Source organism: Lottia gigantea (assembly GCF_000327385.1).
Source record: "Lottia gigantea unplaced genomic scaffold LOTGIsca_37, whole genome shotgun sequence".
Taxonomy (NCBI): Eukaryota; Metazoa; Mollusca; class Gastropoda; family Lottiidae; genus Lottia; species Lottia gigantea.
Genome location: NW_008709259.1, coordinates 1644275 through 1664215, shown reverse-complemented (window position 1 = coordinate 1664215; position 19941 = coordinate 1644275). Strand labels below are relative to the sequence as shown.

Genomic DNA, 19941 nt, shown 5'->3' with positions numbered 1-19941 from the left:
AATAAAATACCTCGAAATGAACGAATATGTGAACTTTGTAATATGAACGCCGTTATTTCAAAGTGAATCTAATGTAACTATTAGAAATCTGGCAATTTTTATTAAAAAAGGATTGGCAGTTAGAGCTGAAATGCTCGAAATATGACAAGACTATAATATTGATATCAATTTGGTTTACGTAATATAGGAATGTATATATGTTAATCAAATTGTACATAATGATGGATATTTTCTTATATATATTATAAATTATAATTATATTTATTGTACTATAGGCTTGAGGCCACAGAGTACTGAATAAAAGTTTTCCTTTTCCTTATAGAGGAGCGGGATGAGAAAGGTATAGAAGAGCGGCGTGAGGAAGGTATAGAGGGACGAGCGGGATGAGGAAGGTATTAAGGACGGGATGAAGAAGGTAAAGAGGAGCGGGAGGAGGAAGGTATAGAGGGAGGAGCGGGATGAGGAAGGTATAGTGGAGCAGGAGGAGGAAGGTATAGAGGAGGGGGAGGAGGAAGTTATAAAGGAGCGGGATGAGGAAGGTATTAAGGGTGGGATGAAGAAGGTAAAGAGGAGCGAGAGGAGGAAAGTATAGAGGGAGGAGTGGGATGAGGAAGGTATAGAGGAGGGGGAGGAGGAAGGTATAGAGGAGCGGGAGGAGGAAGGTATAGAGGAGCGGGATGAGGAAGGCAAAGAGGAGCGAGAGGAGGAAAGTATAGAGGGAGGAGTGGGAGGAGGAAGGTATAGAGGAGGGGGAGGAGGAAGTTATAAAGGAGCGGGATGAGGAAGGTATTAAGGGCGGGATGAAGAAGGTAAAGAGGAGCGAGAGGAGGAAAGTATAGAGGGAGGAGTGGGATGAGGAAGGTATAGAGGAGCGGGAGGAGGAAGGTATAGAGGAGCGGGATGAGGAAGGTAAAGAGGGAGGAGCGGGATGAGGAAGGTATAGGTTGAAATCTATCTATTTCATGATATACATGTATGTACATTTCCTTACAATATGATAACAATGATTCCTTAATCTTAGTCCTTGGATACTGGATTTCATGGATCGATTGGGAAAGATTTGATCAATAAACGCACTGAAACAACATTGGTCATATGATTATGCGCTATCGCACTTTGTGCAAGCTCACAGCGGAGAGAGTTACAAGGTCTAAATTAAATTGTTCACACATGATAGCTTTAATAACAGGATTAGCATCAAGCAGAGTTAAAGGGATAAGTCTGTTATAGAGTTTTCAATATCTTAAAAACAATATTATATTATTTCTAGAAAATGGCGGGGTGGGTTGTTAACGAGAACAATTCCAACAATTATTAACGTCTGTACATTATGACGTCATAATAGCGCATAGTTAGACATTTCGTTGAAATATCTAAATCAAGACGTGTTTGGTCAATTCTCTGCAATTTACAAAGTTTTTCTAAATTGCATTGTGCAAACGAGTTCAATTAGATTAAAAATAGGTAAGTGGGGAGAGTTTGGTTTGTTTGGTGTTGGTGTTCACCTTAATGTTCACTCCTCCAAATTCTAGAGCAAAAACAATTCATTTTTCACTTTAAATTTTCTTCTGCTTCTTGTCTTCAAAGTATTAACAATCGACGAAATTACAGAAATGTGTTGATTTTGAAATATCCATGGTCAGGAAATATACAAAACTAAAAACCAACTTTCTTGAGAAACTTTTCGGACAAAATAAAGTGTATTATGCGACCCTTTTTAATTTCGAAGTTACAATTTTTTATCTGTATATTTTCTTTTTTTTAGATTCGATAATCATGGAACAAATTCATGAATATTTATTGAAGAATGGGTGGGTAAGAGGTGTGGTGACCCACGGTGAAATGGGTGCTGCTTCTACAAACAACATAGACAAATGGCTTGCTGATTTCGAAAGCAGGAAGTTGAAACCAGTCAGCGGATTTGACGAGATTAAAGATGGCAAAGTTAAATATCTTGAAGAAATATTGACGATGATGCCCATAAAGAAACGGGTTCCTCAACTAGATAAAGGTAAATATTTCGAAGTAGTCCAAGAACTGTTAAGTAGTTGAGCCACAAGCTACCATCGATAGGTCAGCTCTCCTCAGCGCTCCAGTCATTATCAAAGTTACTGGGAGCAAAAATCCACAGCTTTCATTGAATAATCTAAATTCATAGTTAATAAATTGCTGTGTTTTTCAGTAATGGTTGATGGAACAAACGTTCGGGAAAATTTGCTGAAACATGGATGGTTTGTTGTTTCTGCAGAAAGGCTTGATATATTTGGAGCAAGTGTACATCCATCCAACCAGAGCCAGAGAAGAGAGGAGGGGAAATTGGACTTTGGAATGAATGCTAATTGCAATGAAAGCCACCAACTAGACAACATGCAAGAGCCCAAAGGAGATGTTGAAAAACTTCTGGACCTGATGGCTTCACAGAAAAAACCCAAGAAATCTGGTAAATGCCGGGGTAAGATTTGATTCCAATTCTATCCATCTGGACATCACTTTGGATGCAATTGCGGGTTAGTTCATAAGATGATAATTATGGACTATACTCTATCGAGGGTTCGCAGGTCATGAGCTATGGCAACTCAGTAGAATTAGTTTTCATCCAAAGGATAGATGATCGAGCTTTGGATAACCTGGTACAAAACAAAGTTGGGCCATTTTCTGTGTTGTTATAACCGATGGCTACTTTATTCATCGCTTGTTAAATATTATATTCTAGGATCAGTAGAAATGGTAAAATTCCAGGAGAATTTGCTGAAACTAGGATGGTTAGGAAAAGATGCCACAGCATCGGATGGAAATTCAGTCGCCGATACCTTATTAGAGGATACTGACAAGATAACAAAACTTGATAGATGGTTTAAAGACTTTGAAGATAAGAGAAACCAAACCATCCAAACCATGAAATATGCTGTTCCTACTGCTGTAAATAAGGATGTAGAAAAGCTTTTGGATATGTTTTCTTCAAAGAAAAGTTCTTTTCAAGCTAATCCAAATCAAGGTAAGGATTGATTTTTTGGGGGTTGCATACATAGTCAATCATCTGTGCTCTGACATTACAATGTAAAATATTCACGTGGCTCCCAAATAAATTAACGTATCCATCATGGCAGTTTTTTTGTGGTCAACCAAATCTAGTTCACTGGCTCACTTTGCCCTGACGCCTAAATCCAAATGTTCGAAAAATAGCCTTTCCAAAATTACTTCTTTCCTGAAGAAAATGTTATATTAATACCAGAAGTAGAATTTCTTACAATTTTAGTTGTACAAGATATAATTATGATTGTTCTGTTAATTTGTAGAGCCAATGGACAAACTTAAACTTAGAGAGAATCTTCTAGCAAATGGATGGTATGCTGCACCTAACATCAAACTGCCAGGACTTGCAGCTAAAGGAGACAAACGTGAATCTGAAGCAAAATCCATGGAAAATGTCCAGATTTCAGCAGTTCAACAACGCATTGGACAGCTTAACCAGCTTAACGAACAACAAGAGGAGTTGAAAAATAAAAGCTACATTGAACATGTTTTGAATATGGTTGGAGGAAATAAGCCACGAGAAGAAGTAGCTTATCAAAAGGGTAAGGCTATTTCTAATGGGGTATGGTAAAACATTATGGGTCATTGCAATGACAAATCTATACGCCTCACGAACCATGCAGGTATCATGATTTGTAATCGCCTAAAATTTCTCCGGGTTTCAAAGCCAAGAGAATAATGTACCCGCAATCGACTTTTATATTATACATCGTTAATCTTATAATTATCCTTTTTCAGGAAAGGTTGACAAGGAACAGTTAAAGAAGAGTCTTCTGGCTAAAAACTGGTATACCATGGGAATGAAAACCATAAATTCAGTTGACCCTCCTGCTGAAAAACCCAATTTACTTGAAGATTTCAGCAGAACATCAGAGGAAATAAAATGTATTATAAATATACCAAGACAGGCTGATATAAATTACAGTGATAATGAAATTGACAAGACCTTTAATGATGTAGCTACTAAATCCCATGGTAGGTCCTATATTATATTTTTCTTTACATTTTTTTTTCATTATCATCCAAAGAAACGTTGGACCTTTATCACGGAAACCATTATATTACGAATCATCTGGTCTTTTGGACAGGTGAATCAAGATAGTTAATTGTCTTTCTATGAGCAGGTTTGGGAGTTGTGTAGCTACATCATCTTTTTGAACCACCTGGTTGAGAGGATCCGATAAAACTGAGATCATCATTTCATCATTTCCTTTTCTTGTTCTGTGTGCTAATCGATTGAACGTTTTTATTTATAGAAGTTGTTAATGATGAGGTCAATTCAGACAAAATAGTTTTAAAACCACTAGAGGAAAAAGCCGATACAAAAGCTGTATTTCCCCGAATTATTAACAACCAAAAAATGAGTCAGAGGACAATATACAAATGGCGGTTACAATGTCTATCAAATTTGAATTATATTATTATTTCATAATGATCATTTCAGAAAAATCATCAAAGAAAACTAAACCTCATAAAGCTGCCATCAACAGTCTTCATCAACAGGGCTGGCCAGTAAATGAGCAAAATCGGCATCAGATCACAGTAGTTAGAGTTTCCGAATCCACTTACAAGAATGATGATTCAATAGGATATAAGCCAGTTACCATCAAGAGAGATACTAGCAGGGACAGTATTAGACAGGATAGATTCTACAATCCAAGACAGAGTAGAAGAGACATATTTGAGGCTCAAAAGAAAAGTAAAATGGCATCTAGCCAATCCACATCATTAGAAATTGAAGCTGCTGTAACTGGTAAGTAAGCTTAATTCTCAGCTTTGAATCGTTCTGTTGCTATATATACTGTTTACAGCTGACATCGTAAAAATAGCCGTCTAATGATAAGGTGAAATTATATTATTATGGATAATTCATATTGGTTTTTATAATTTCTTTTTAGGTGTGTCTCATAACAAGACTTTGTTTGCAAGATTCATTAGAAGATCTCGAAAATTGATGAGAAGATTTTTCAAGTGTGGAAGGAAAGAGGAATAAATGAATCCAAATATAGATTTTTTTTTTGTGCAGAGAGTGCCTTGTAAATACTATATGAGAGATATATTAAAAATTTATGTTTATGAAAGTATTTTATGTTCAATTACATAAAAGGAATATTATGTCCTTCGCTATCCACACAACATTGAGCTAACGACTGCAATAAAAAAAAATCCATTAAGGCACATTAATTAATGGTCTCAAAAAGGAAAAAGAACCTGAAGTGGGAAACTGCAACAGGTATTCAACTCTAAATCTTGTATTTCTTCCACTTTAACCTCATGACATCTAAATTCAAACAAGGTTGTATAAGGAAGGTATAGAGAAGCGGGAGGAGGAAGCAAGGTATAGAGGAGCGTGGTGAGGAATGTATAGAGGGAGGAGGAAGGTATAGAGGGACGAGCGGGGTGAGCAAGGTATAGTGGGAGTAGCAGGATGAGGAAGGTATAGAGGGAGGAGCGGGATGAGGAAGGTATGGGGGAGGGAGGTATAGAGGTCGGGATGAGGAAGATATAGAAGGGGGAGCAGGATGAGGAGGAGCGGGATGAGGAAGGTATAGAGGGCCGGAATGAGGAAAGTATAGAGGAGCGGGATGAGGAGGAATACTTTACATCGGATGTTATTATAAAATTACCCGGAACAATCTAAGGATAGGATTGTTACCAGCACTGATTCCATATCATAACAAAGTAAACATGCTTAAGGTTCGTCCTCATTATTATTTACATTGGGTAGTATTATATTGAATATGTTGAATATATATTGGCCATGTTTGAGAAGTTTAATTTTATGTTTTTAAGAGGTAGTATCTCTTTAAAAATCAAATACACATATAAGACAAATATTAACTGATTAATTCAATAACAACTAAATTAACCAGGTTAATTACTAAATAATATTTGAAATCTACTCACCATTAATAATCTACTAATTTAGATGTTTTAAGTGATGGGTTGTGTTTAAAAACAGATCACCCTACTGAGTACTGTTTGAAATCTACTCACTATCAATAATCTACTAATTTCGACGTTTTAAGTGATGGGTTGTGTTTAAAAACAGATCACCCTACTGAGTAGTGTTTGAAATCTACTCACTATCAATAATCTACTCATTTCGACGTTTTAAGTGATGGGTTGTGTTTAAAAACAGTTCACCCTACTGAGTAGTGTTTGAAATCTACTCACTATCAATAATCTACTCATTTCGACGTTTTAAGTGATGGGTTGTGTTTAAAAACAGATCACCCTACTGAGTAGTGTTTGAAATCTACTCACTATCAATAATCTACTCATTTCGACGTTTTAAGTGATGGGTTGTGTTTAAAAACAGTTCACCCTACTGAGTAGTGTTTGAAATCTACTCATTATTAATAATCTACCAATTTAGATGTTTTAAGTGATGAGTTGTGTTTATAAACAGTTCACCCTACTGAGTAGTGTTTGAAATCTACTCACTATTAATAATCTACTAATTTAAGTGTTTTAAGTGATGAGTTGTGTTTAGAAACAGTTCACCCTACTGAGTAGTGTTTGAAATCTACTCATTATTAATAATCTACCAATTTAGATGTTTTAAGTGATGAGTTGTGTTTATAAACAGTTCACCCTACTGAGTAGTGTTTGAAATCTACTCACTATTAATAATCTACTAATTTAAGTGTTTTAAGTGATGAGTTGTGTTTAAAAACAGTTCACCCTACTGAGTAGTGTTTGAAATCTACTCATTATTAATAATCTACCAATTTAGATGTTTTAAGTGATGAGTTGTGTTTATAAACAGTTCACCCTACTGAGTAATGTTTGAAATCTACTCACTATTAATAATCTACTAATTTAAGTGTTTTAAGTGATGGGTTGTGTTTAAAAACAGTTCACCCTACTGAGTAGTGTTTGAAATCTACTCATTATTAATAATCTACCAATTTAGATGTTTTAAGTGATGAGTTGTGTTTATAAACAGTTCACCCTACTGAGTAGTGTTTGAAATCTACTCACTATTAATAATCTACTAATTTAAATGTTTTAAGTGATGAGTTGTGTTTAAAAACAGTTCACCCTACTGAGTAGTGTTTGAAATCTACTCATTATTAATAATCTACCAATTTAGATGTTTTAAGTGATGAGTTGTGTTTAAAAACAGTTCACCCTACTGAGTAGTGTTTGAAATCTACTCACTATCAATAATCTACTCATTTCGACGTTTTAAGTGATGAGTTGTGTTTAAAAACAGATCACCCTACTGAGTAGTGTTTGAAATCTACTCACTATCAATAATCTACTCATTTCGACGTTTTAAGTGATGGGTTGTGTTTAAAAACAGTTCACCCTACTGAGTAGTGTTTGAAATCTACTCATTATTAATAATCTACCAATTTAGATGTTTTAAGTGATGAGTTGTGTTTATAAACAGTTCACCCTACTGAGTAGTGTTTGAAATCTACTCACTATTAATAATCTACTAATTTAACGTTTTAAGTGATGAGTTATGGTTAAAAACAGATCACCCTACTGAGTAGTGTTTGAAATCTACTCACTATTAATAATCTATTAATTTACACGTTTTAAGTGATGAGTTGTATTAAAAAACAGTTCACCCTACTGAGTAGTGTTTGAAATTTACCCACTATCAATAATCTTCTAATTTAGACGTTTTAAGTGATGAGCTGTGTTTAAAAACAGTTCACCCTACTGAGTAGTGTTTGAAATCTACTCACTATCAATAATCTACTAATTTAGATGTTTTAGGTGACGAGTCGTGTTTAAAAACAGTTCATCCTACTGAGTAGTGTTTGAAATCTACTCACTATCAATAATCTACTAATTTAGACGTTTTAAGTGATGAGCTGTGTTTAAAAACAGTTCACCCTACTGAGTAGTGTTAGAAATCTAGAAAACTATGGTAGCCTAGTGGGGCCAAACCACATACTGCTTGTAGTATTAACTTCAATTAATAATGGAATATTTTGCACTGTAAGGAACACTTGTCAATCATTGTTTTAGCTTTGAGGTATAAGTCGATCAAATTCAAGATATACAAATAACACTGCAGATATGATTTCTTTATTTTTAGATTAGATGGCAGAATATCAGGATGTCAGTCTTAAACTTTCACTACCGCTGCACAAAGTGAGGTTTTAGAATCACAGAAACTTCCTGTAGGACATTGACCCTTGATACTTCCCAGTAAAAATGAATGTCCACAGAAATCACCGATCTCTGAAAAATTAAATCAAGTTTTTGGAATTTAACAAAAATCATTTAAATTTATAGCGATGATATCTGAAACACTTAATATTGAGACTAAAAGAGCCGAAAGTAAAGCAGTATGTGAATAAAACTTCGAACATGGATCCCATGATAATCGCATGCAGGATAACCTATACGTACTGCCATGCCAATGGGAAAAGCTACGTCTCTGCTAATAATAAGTCATACGAAATTACATGTACCAAATTGCATGTAGAACTATACTTGGCAATATGGCTGAATTCAGTACCACAATTCATGGTGCTGAAACAGATCAACAAATAGTTCATTATCATACTCACTTAAAGTAGGTATACAGGCAGGGCAGCATCCACAGAATCCAGCGTGTTTCACAATGTTGCCATTGGGGCACGGACTAGGAACAGCACACAGAGTACGCCAACATATATCTGGTGGGCATTGTAAAGCAGAAGCCGAAACCGAAGCCACGGCAGTCAATAACAAAATTACTACAAACATTTTTAAGAACACGAGTATGCTTCACAAAGTTAACTGAAATATTTTAGAACTCTTCTGATAAGAAAAAATGACCTTTTGATAAGATGGTAGTACAAAAATATAGATCAACTGAACGACTGTTACGTTCATGTCAAATTTGTATTCTGGTGTATATACCTAAAGACGAGCACTTATCTTTAAATATAATTAGACACACAACGAATAGCATACCGTGTCAATCGTAAGTTCTTATACAAAAAACTAAAAAAAACGTTCTGAATGTGATTTCCAAAAGATAAGGCAATAGAAAGTCAAACCTTATGCCATCATGTTTCGTATTGTATTATTCTATACTTGTCTTACGCTTATCAACGCTAGTGACTGTCCAGACCCAAGTCTCTGTTTAACAATTTACTGTGTTGCTGCAGACAGGTAGTGTCTTGGAGGTACTATAATACAAAATGTCAGTTATTGTGGATGCAATGACAACTGTCAGACAAAAATTATTTCCGATAATTCAGATAATTTATTCAGTCACTAGCCTTAACTCTGCGACTCCTTGACGAAATATCACCAACGGATTAATATTAGAATATATTTGGGTAATGATAAGCAAGAATGACTTTTGATAAGAAGCACGCCTCAAATGTTCAGATCTAACCTATCTTGCCTCAAAACACTTCTTTAAGCAGATACGAAAGGGACTCGGCCACATAACCATGGTTCGATTTTTCATATACATTACTTTGCTGGCGCTAGCCGGAGCTAGTAATTGTCCCGATCCTAGTATCTGTTTAAGGATTTTCTGTGGTGTCGTGGATAGACAATGTTTAGATGGTACTATCATACCCAATGCCGGATTCTGTGGATGTTGTCCAGCTTGCGTTCCTAACCTTAGTAAGTACATGAAATTGTTGATGCAACTCAAATTTGATGCTTATTGGACGCGATTACCCATCTCTTTCATGGATTCACCTCATCAGCATGGAGGCTGAATTCCTGTCCGATTCATCCAATTAGTTAATGTGTAAATAAAGTGTGTTCTATAAGGATGTTGGACGCTTTCTTGCTCTTTTAGAGATGCTACCTCTTCAATCTGGTTTATCTTTGCGGTTGTTTCGAATGGGATGATATTAATAAAGGGATAAGGACTTATGCATGACTGTGCAAGAACAATCAAGTCTGGCTTCGCACTACAAACATAGGCGGTAAACCCAATTAAATTTCATTCATCTCATTTCTAAAATTAAATAAATGGTCGATTTATAAGATAAAATTTAGATAAGTATGGAATTGTGTGTACCACCAACACCAGATGTGAATTTCACATTTCATCCTCCATTGATAAGATCTGAACTAAGACAAAACAATGTAGACATTGACAACATCAATACAAGATGACTGGTTTGATTCTGTTGTTGGCCGTGTCCTTATCGATAGTGTCTGGCGCATGCCCTCCTGACTTATGTTGGAGGATGTTTTGTGTGGCTCCTTCGTCATGTCCGAACGGTCAAATTGTTCCTAAGGCAGGATATTGTGGATGCTGTGCAGCTTGTGTTCCTAATCTTAGTAGGTTCTTTTATGATTGTTGTTTCCTAAACGCTTACATTGAAGAGATGTTGGCTGGTGCGGCTCCCATACAGCGACTGAACTAGATGAGTGGGTATCGTGGACTTAATTGGGTTGGGACCCCTCCCCAAATCTCCCCTAGGAAACCCCTCTTGAAGTCAACGTAATACCTGTTAATGGCATATCTAAAATTTTCAGTCTGTAATTTATGCTAATACACTCATTTATATATTGCTGGTTGCTTAGTTTAATTATAATTGTATAAATTTTAATTTTGTATTTTTTTCTGTAGGTGGGGTCCCCATAATGATGTGGACTTGGTGCAAACAGTTCCAAGTAGTTGAACCAATGCTCTCATATGGTAGTTAATCGTTGACGACCAGATTGTGAAATCTGAGATTAATCACAGGCATCAATCATGCATGGTCCTTATCATAGCAATATACAATGGTGTCGATTTGCCCATGACTAGATCATATCCTGGTCATGGGCACTTTGAAACTATTGAGTATTGCTTATATTATGTAAGATTCAAAGGAAATCGACTCATGATTACTTTACAAAGCGGGAAGGTTTCCATTAAATTCTGGCTTTTGCAAAGTTCGTCTATCGATAAATTTTTTTTTAATTTCAGAAATTGGTGATCCTTGTGGACATACCTTTTTGACCGGAAGTGTTCAAGGTCGTTGTCCAAAAGGAAGTATATGTGACACCACAAGTGTGACATGTAAACCCAGTAAAGTCAGCAACGTTTAGAAGAACTAACTCAGCTTGAAAAGTACAACTGGAGCTCGAATTATGTTTATCATTAAAGTTAATGGGGATGATTGTATAGGTCTTTGTTTTAACCCATAACGTATTGTGTTGGTCACATACAGACAATGCGACAACAATTTAATTAGGCAATGCTAAATAAATCTAAAAACAAATAACATATTCATCACTATAACTCATATTTTCTTCCCATTTGAAGAATAATACCCACGGAATTAAGGTATGCTACATAAATAAGCATACTTGAAATCTGTTAAAATTCAGTCTTTACCATAGCACTTGAGTTGATTTAACGCATGATTATGCGATTCCCCTTATTTCCGTATCAAGTGATCTTCAATAATTATCAATGATTGTTTATTGCCTTTCTCATGTGCATCTGTAGGAGATGAATGTGTATTGTCAGATTGAAGCTTAACGTTATCTTCTAAGATTGAGTCCTTTGTCCCGTCCTTTGCTGTCTGTCGTTTCCGTAAAAAGTGATCTTCAGTAACTACAAATGATTGTTGGTTATCTTCCTCATGTGCAGCTATAGGAGATGAATGTGTATTGTCAGATTGAAGCATAACGTTATCTTCTAAGATTGAGTCCTTTGCATCACTATTTGCTGCCCGTCGTTTTCGTAAAAGGTGATCTTCAATTACTACAAATGATTGTTTGTTATTCTTCTCATGTGCAGCTGCAGGTCTAGAAGATAAATGTGCATTGTCAGATTGGAGTATAAAGTTATCTTCAAAGATTGAGTCCTTTGCATCACTATTTGCTGCACGGCGTTTTCGTAATAAATGGTCTTCAATAATTATCCGTGATTGTTGGTTAGTTGGTCTACTGGATGGTCCAACTTTTGTATCAGAATTTCCATTTGATGTTCGGAGTATTACATGGTCTTCGGTAACAAAAGAGCTCTTTGCGTCTTGAGCTCTACCAGCACCTTCACGCATTACTAAATTATCTTCAATAACGACATTGACACTATTTTTAGAATCAGTCCTCATCATAATGTTATCTTCGAAGACCGAAGCTTTAGGGTTAATTGCACCCTGAATGTCCACAGATCTGGTGGTTGTCTCAGCATCTGCGCGCATAATTACGTGATCTTCAAATACGTTTGAGGCTTTTGCAGATGCTGCATTAGGCTGGTTCTTCAACATGACTTGATCCTCAAAGACATTTTGTCTTGCAGCAACATTCTCAGGGGACGCATTGATTGTGGTTGTTACATCCTTCCACATTGCAATATCATCCTGGATAACACCTGCAGATACCAAATTTCGTGAAACGTCTCGTTTTCTTATCATAATATTATCCTCGTAAACCGAATTGACTTGATCTACACCCATATTTGTTGGTGAAGCCAGATCAGGGTTAACACCTTGGTCCATCTCTTCCTGGTTTTGTCTCATGATGATGTTGTCCTCAAACACATTTGAACACAGGTTGTCATCTTGCTTTAAATCTTCAAATATATCAGCCTTCATTTCTGCTGATGAAGCTGGGTGAGGGTTATCACCTTGATCCAACTCTTCTTCATTGTCATTCATGATGATATCGTCCTCAAACACATTCTGGGTTTTTTCATCTTGCTTCATAGCAATATTATCTTCAAAGATATTGCCCTGTCGCATCATAACATTATCCTCAAAAATGGATAAATCCTTTGGATCCGAGTTGGTCTTCATCATGATGTTGTCCTCAGCAACAGTCGAATCCACATCAGGTTTTCTGTTCATGATGAAATGATCTTCAAAAACGTTTTCCATTTCACGAGGAACAATTGGCTGTCCAGTTGTATCCTCATCTTTCCACCAGTTCGTCTCATCTCCAAATAGTGAAGATTTTTCTGCTGAAGATGGGAGACTTTCTAGTTCTCGCCTCTTGCGTAACATAACATGGTCTTCAAAAATATTCATGGCAGCTGGTGGAGTCGTTGTTTCTGGTTGTGCTTTTATTATAATATCATCCTCAAATATTGTAGCGTCTTTGGACTCTAAAAAAGAAAACAGAACATGGATTCAGTTGAAGATCTAAATGGTTGCCATCTTCTCCAGGGATTCAGATTAAGCATTCCAAGTAAGGAACCAGCTGGGCTCTTAGCAACCAATGTATAGGGTCCCAGGAAAATTTTTAAGGGCCAAGAAAATATTAGCATGTCAGTCTCTATTGTTTGAAACCATCATTGACTGCATGTGTATTACCAATCGTAATATTTCATAATTTGACTCATGTTTTTTGATATTTCAAGTCTTCTGAAAATCGCCAATTCGAATTTTTCTACTTTTTCTAAGCAGACAAGAATCAAATGTCTACAGGGCACTTGCCTGCAGGAAGAGTTTTTTTAATTTAACTGTATTAACAATGTGCAAACTAAAGAAAAGCCACAACCCTCAGTAGGCTTTCTATGTATTGTAATAAATAATACTTTTAAACAATCTAAAAAAATAATCGGTAAAAATCAGGAGACACAGTGACTGAGCTATCGCAATGCGAAATGCCGGTAAACTTGCATGAAAATGTCTTAGTTTACATTTCAGATTCTTTTTAACCCGTACCGCTATTATATGTCTCTTGAAGAAAATAAGAAATACATGTTAAAGAACAATATTTACCCCTGGAATCAATCAATCAAAAAATGGTTAGATCTAATATTTTGCACAAACAAGAAATTCGTGCCCTTATTCAAACGAACACCACGATATTCACCGTGTAAAAGAGTCTTTCAATTGAGCAGATTCAGGGTTCATCGTATATCTGCCATAAAGAGGTATTATCAAAGCAATTGATGTAATATATTTCTTTTGAGAAATATTTCTCATAAAGTTTTCTTACCTTTAACTGGCATTGGGTAGCCTGGTACAATCATCAAGACGAGAATTATTCCAATTCGTAACATGATGGACTCTTGTGTTCTTCAACTGGAAAGGGTCGATGTATTTATAATTAATAATAATATTTCAATTGATGAACTCAATATATATATATACTATTTGGGATCCTGTTAGGGAATTTTATAGGTTCAGAAACCCAACAATTTAATTGGAAGTTAAAAATAACAACCAATGAAAATGGAGATTGCAGAATTGTAAATTCTGGCGATATTAAGGGTGTGATCGAATGTAGGTCAGATAATCTTACGTCAAAATTTAATTGACCAATCAAACTGAGACATATTATTTTTACACCAATTTTGGGTTTGTTTTATATTTAGATAGTCGATAACATCGCATTTTTCAATTTCATCAAAGAAAATCATCTAGCCTTGACTATACAATTACAAAGATGACCTGATATTTTCTATAGATAATTTTTATTATGAAATATATGAATAAAACCGAAAACAAAATTCAAATCATAGCCTGAAATGATTTTAACTTATTTTTGTCACTATCAACTGTGGAGATTATTATTTATTAAATTTATTTCACCCACGGACAAACGACTTCAGAAAAGTTTGATTGGACTCTCGGATGCCCATCCACCAAATGTAGAAAAAACTCGCAATGACACAAAACCCTTATTTGTTGAAATTTCTAGAGGAACACAAATTTAACAAAAGAATACCAACTTTTAACCTCAAAACAAAATTTAGGTTAACAATTTTTAATTATGAATGTTATGTTTTGAATTTGGGTGTTCATTTTATGTTTAAGTATACAGATATTAAGTTTTATCAAGACCGGATGAAAAGAACTGTAGAATTTAACGCGTTTACAAAGAAATGTGAACGGACGTAAGGATTGACGAACGGACATGGATAACGACAATATAGGTATTATAAAGAAAAATGAAATGAATGGAATTTGACATCCTACTCTTCTGCACCTTATTTGGCTTATAGAAAACGGACAACGCCATGCAGTGTGCAATGAGGAGGGTATTTATACTAGGACAGAATTAGCCTACTATAAGGATAAAGGAAAGGTTAGGTATGTATATATGACACACAATAACAGTGATCCAATGATCTTATTTCAGACGTCACAGTTTCCTTTTGTCATGGTTAACTTAACAAATTATTTTTGTGATTATTATCAGCGAGGCGTGGGTGAATGACTTTTGATCAAATGAAAGGAAATATAAGTATACATCTTTTGATTGGTTTACCCTGATTTAGAACGGATGTTATTATTATGTTGTCCTTCCCTGCAGTGACGAAGTATCCAACATTGTCAAGCTATTACGACCTTCGTACTTATGGAAGTAATAGCCTGACATTGTAAAGATGACAATACCTCGACTGCTCGACTCACAAATGATAAGGTATTTCAGGAGGTATTGACATGGAACTAAATAGGTTGAATTTGAAATGACACAGGAGGTGTGCGCATTGGAACATGAAAGGCGACTTTTCGTCCGTACTGGACGATATTGTCGTTTAACATTCAACATTAAGTTGATATTTCCGTGTGTAATTATCTTGAAAATAAGAATTAACCGCTACACTACCCATTGTTCTTACTCAATGAAGCACGACGTATTGTTGATTAGTAATGTACGAAGATGTAAATGTTTTAATATTTGCCCAGTGTCCGCAAACATAATTTACCATTTCTGAATTCGGTATAGGGGAAGGAACTCCGATAGTGATAGTGGCATTGATTTTCAAGCTTATGATTCGATTCGATTAGGTTAATTTGAGAGGGAAAAGGTTTCTGATGGGTGGTGGTTGTTTTTTTTCACGATATTCTCCATTTGAACAAGTATCGTATTATATCAACAAATGATAACTAACTATACCTTACAGAGGTTTACTCTCTGTGATTATTAACTATACTTTACAGAGCTTTGCTTTCTTTGATTTTTAACAAATTTTACAGAGCTTTGTTTCTGTGGATATTAACTTTTCAGAGTCAGTCTTTTAAACGAATGATAACTAACTATACCTTACAGAGGTTTGCTCTCTGTGATTATTAACTATACCTTACAGAGGTTTGCTCTCTGTGATTATTAACTATACTTTACAGAGTCAGGCTGATTATACTTTACAGACTTGGGTTTCTTCACCTCTGATAACTTCACCTCTGATAACTAATTATACTTTACAGAGTCAGGCTTTTCAACCAATGATAACTAATTATACTTTACAGACTCGGGTTTCTTCACCCCTGATAACTAATTATACTTTACAGAGTCGGAATTTTTACTCATGAGAACTTATTATACTTTACAGACTCGGGTGTTTCTTCACCCCTGATAACTAATTATACTTTACAGAGTCGGGCTTTTCACTCATGATAACGTATTATACTTTACAGACTCAGGTTTCTTTACCTCTGATAACTAATTATACTTTACAGAGTCGGGCTTTTCACTCATGAGAACTTATTATACTTTACAGACTCGGGTTTCTTCACCTCTGATAACTTCACCTCTGATAACTAATTATACTTTACAGACTCGGGTTTCTTCACCTCTGATAACTAATTATACTTTACAGAGTCAGGCTTTTCAACCAATGATAACTAATTATACTGTACAGACTCGGGTTTCTTCACCCCTGATAACTAATTATACTTTATAGAGTCGGAATTTTTACTCATGAGAACTTATTATACTTTACAGACTCGGGCGTTTCTTCACCCCTGATAGCTAATTATACTTTACAGAGTCGGGCTTTTCACTCATGAGAACTTATTATACTTTACAGAATCAGGTTTCTTCACCTCTGAGAACTAATTATACTTTACAGAGTTGTGATTTTCCAAGCATTTGGTTTCGTTTCGCAAAACAGTCATAATAAAATTATTGAAATAATATAATTCATAAATAAAATATAACTTCCCTGGCAACTGAAAAATATGATAAAGCATTGAGATGAAATATTCATGTGTATAATAAATAACATTACCATAAATTAACAATATTACAAAGTCTACTTTTTCTCTCGTAAATTACCTGGTTTTTCAAACACATCATGCAAAACAAAATGGTCAAATTAAAATATTAAAAATATCTAATTTACAAATAAATATATAACTTCTTTTTCCACTGAAAAATAAAATGTTAAAACAATCATAATGTAACAAATGTGGGCATGTAATAAACAAAATGTTCATAAATTAAAAATATTACAAATTCTACCTTTTCTCTCGTAAATTACCTGGTTTTTCAAAAACATCATGCAAAACAAAATAGAGAAAATATCGAAATCATCTAATTTACAAGTAGAAAATATTACTTCTTCTTCCACTGAAAAAAAAAAACCAACAAAACATAAATCTGTTGTCAAACTGTTGTGAATTGCCTCCTACACACTTGTAGGTTATTAGCACTACAATGCTAATGACTGGAAGTAATTAATCATACTCCATTCCAATACACTCTCTACGTTTTCATCGCGTGGCACCCAATGATGAAATTCTAAATAATGTGCAGTAGGCCATTCAAACCCCGACTCTACTCTAGTAAGCACGATGAATGTCTAGCATAAAATATTCAATAGAAAAGCAGAAAATATAGGCTGAGAATTTCAGTCGATACGAGTATTTGAAGTCTTCAATTGTTGGAATGAAAGTATTGAACAGTTGTAAGATAGACTGAACGAGTAAATCATGAGGCCTCGAGGCTATTTGCTATAAGGTTCGTCACTGGAATATGTTTCATTATTGGATTATAGTTTGACACGGTTTAGAACAGTGTAGCGGTATTTAACGGTCTTAATGGAGTCCGGTTTATTTACCTTTTCCATGGGACAGGTGTTTTCCTGTTGTGCTAGTGAGGAAGTGTGACATATTTAGTGTATGAGGTTTTATGTTGATCGATGTTAGAAGATAGATTCTGGAATATATATCTATAACGACTGTCACAAGCAGCTATTATAATATATATAACATGTAAGTAAAATCATGAATACTACTCTTGACTTTAATGGCGGGTTCTGGCAAATAACTCCGTTGATGTGTACGAGTTGCTATCTGACTTGGCATGGTAACAATACTAAAAGTACATTGTTGAGTCTCTCTAGCTTAAAAGACAGTCTCTCTAATATGCCCATTAACGCTGTTTAGATCTCTATCAACGTAAGGCAGGATGCCATCTTTAAGAATATGTCTGCCTTAATAAATTAATTCAAAAGGTATGAAATGGAGATATTTGTTTATACTTTTGATTTAACCCTCCTTCCTTAAAACATCTCACACAATGGGAAACATCAGTAGAAGCTAGTTGGCCTGTCTTCTAGTTGGTTATGTGCTATACATTCAAATGTTTTATAGGAAATAATCTGATTCCACGGCCAGTTTTTCCGAGAAGAGGTTTGACTTTTACCCTTCACACAATTTAACTATAATAATTATAAGTAAGGTGCTAACTTTTTCTGCTACTTATTTCAAAGTAGGCCTACTTCTTGACTAAAAAATGATGCCAGTATTTAATATGAAGCCATAAGACACGAGAGTGACAAATTTAAAACCACGATCGTGTTATCTGACTATTTAAAAACCCATAAATTTCCGTTCTGTGATCTTCATATCACCGGGGCACTGCTAGATCGATATCCAATCAATTATTTAAATATCAATTGAAATAAAACAAGTGTAGAACGCACTATTTAATTGTTGTAGGATAATTTTAGATTGATAGTAATTAATAATTGATGAAATTCCGAAGTGAAAATCCTGAATCTGATAAGTATAGTTAGCTATAATTGGCGTGATCTTAGGGTATTTTTAGGTGAAGGTATAGCATGTTTTCGGAAAAGATGTCCCAGTTTTCCTAATTCCTTATCCTGGGCAAATAAAAACTGACTCCGTAAAGTTTAGTTAGTTATTAAGTGTGAAAAATATATTACTTATCGTGGCCGAAAAAAACCTGACTAAACCCGGTGCGAAAATTATGGTAAGTTATCACGGGTTATCATGTGTGGAAAATCACGACTCTGTAAAGTATAATTAGTTCTCAGAGGTGAAGAAACCTGAGTCTGTAAAGTATAATTAGTTATCAGAGGTGAAGAAACCAGAGTCTGTAAAGTATAATAAGTTCTCATGAGTGAAAAGCCCGACTCTGTAAAGTATAATTAGTTATCAGAGGTGAAGAAACCCGAGTCTGTAAAGTATTATTAGTTATCATTGGTTGAAAAGCCTGACTCTGTAAAGTATAGTTAATAATCACAGAAAGCAAACCTCTGTAAAGTATCGTTAATAATCACAGAAAGCAAACCTCGGTAAAGTATAGTTAATAATCACAGAAAGCAAACCTCGGTAAAGTATAGTTAATAATCACAGAAAGCAAACCTCTGTAAAGTATAGTTAACAATCACAGAAAGCAAACCTCTGTAAAGTATAGTTAATAATCAAAGAAAGCAAACCTCTGTAAAGTATAGTTAATAATCACAGAAAGCAAACCTCTGTAAGGTATAGTTAATAATCACAGATAGCAAAGCTTTGTAAAGTATAGTTAATAATCACAGAAAGCAAACCTCTGTAAAGTATAGTTAATAATCACAGAAAGCAAACCTCTGTAAAGTATAGTTAATAATCACAGAAAGCAAACCTCTGTAAAGTATAGTTAATAATCACAGAAAGCAAACCTCTGTAAGGTATAGTTAATAATCACAGAGAGCAAAGCTTTGTAAAGTATAGTTAGTTATTATTGGTTGAAAAGCCTGACTCTGTAAAGTATAGATTGTTAACATAGGTGAAAAAAAAAACTGACTGTAAAATTTAGTTAATTATCCTGGGTAAGAAAGGAAGTTAATATTATACATATATAATTATGTATAATGGGTTTTAGAACAGAGTATTTTAGAATATCTAAGAAAAAGCCAACATCTGCTGAATCTGTATGATGAGATATGGGAATCTGAAAGGTAAAGGTTAGGCTATTTGTCATACAGGTGCTATCTCGGGTTAGTCATATCTCCATAAATTTCTG

The 19941-nt window shown here is 34.9% G+C and overlaps 3 protein-coding genes across 3 annotated transcripts; 2 read left to right on the top strand and 1 right to left on the bottom strand.

Moving 5' to 3' along the window:
- Positions 1 to 900: 900 nt before the first annotated feature.
- Positions 901 to 5107, top strand: LOTGIDRAFT_233302 (hypothetical protein; the record flags this gene model as incomplete). Its single annotated transcript, XM_009059089.1, has 8 exons — positions 901 to 937; positions 1766 to 2011; positions 2183 to 2452; positions 2714 to 2995; positions 3297 to 3575; positions 3772 to 4008; positions 4478 to 4786; positions 4932 to 5107. 8 exons carry the CDS (start codon positions 901 to 903, stop codon positions 5024 to 5026), a joined length of 1755 nt encoding a protein of 584 aa, XP_009057337.1. The 3' UTR covers positions 5027 to 5107.
- A 4342-nt stretch (positions 5108 to 9449) lies between these two features.
- On the top strand, positions 9450 to 11055 carry LOTGIDRAFT_163037 (hypothetical protein; the record flags this gene model as incomplete). The annotated part of the gene is made up of 3 exons (XM_009059088.1): positions 9450 to 9627; positions 10592 to 10660; positions 10934 to 11055. 3 exons carry the CDS (start codon positions 9450 to 9452, stop codon positions 11053 to 11055), a joined length of 369 nt encoding a protein of 122 aa, XP_009057336.1.
- Positions 11056 to 11157: 102 nt separating this feature from the next.
- Positions 11158 to 13963, bottom strand: LOTGIDRAFT_233301 (hypothetical protein; the record flags this gene model as incomplete). The annotated part of the gene is made up of 2 exons (XM_009059087.1): positions 11158 to 13060; positions 13900 to 13963. 2 exons carry the CDS (start codon positions 13961 to 13963, stop codon positions 11388 to 11390), a joined length of 1737 nt encoding a protein of 578 aa, XP_009057335.1. The 3' UTR covers positions 11158 to 11387.
- Positions 13964 to 19941: the final 5978 nt, after the last annotated feature.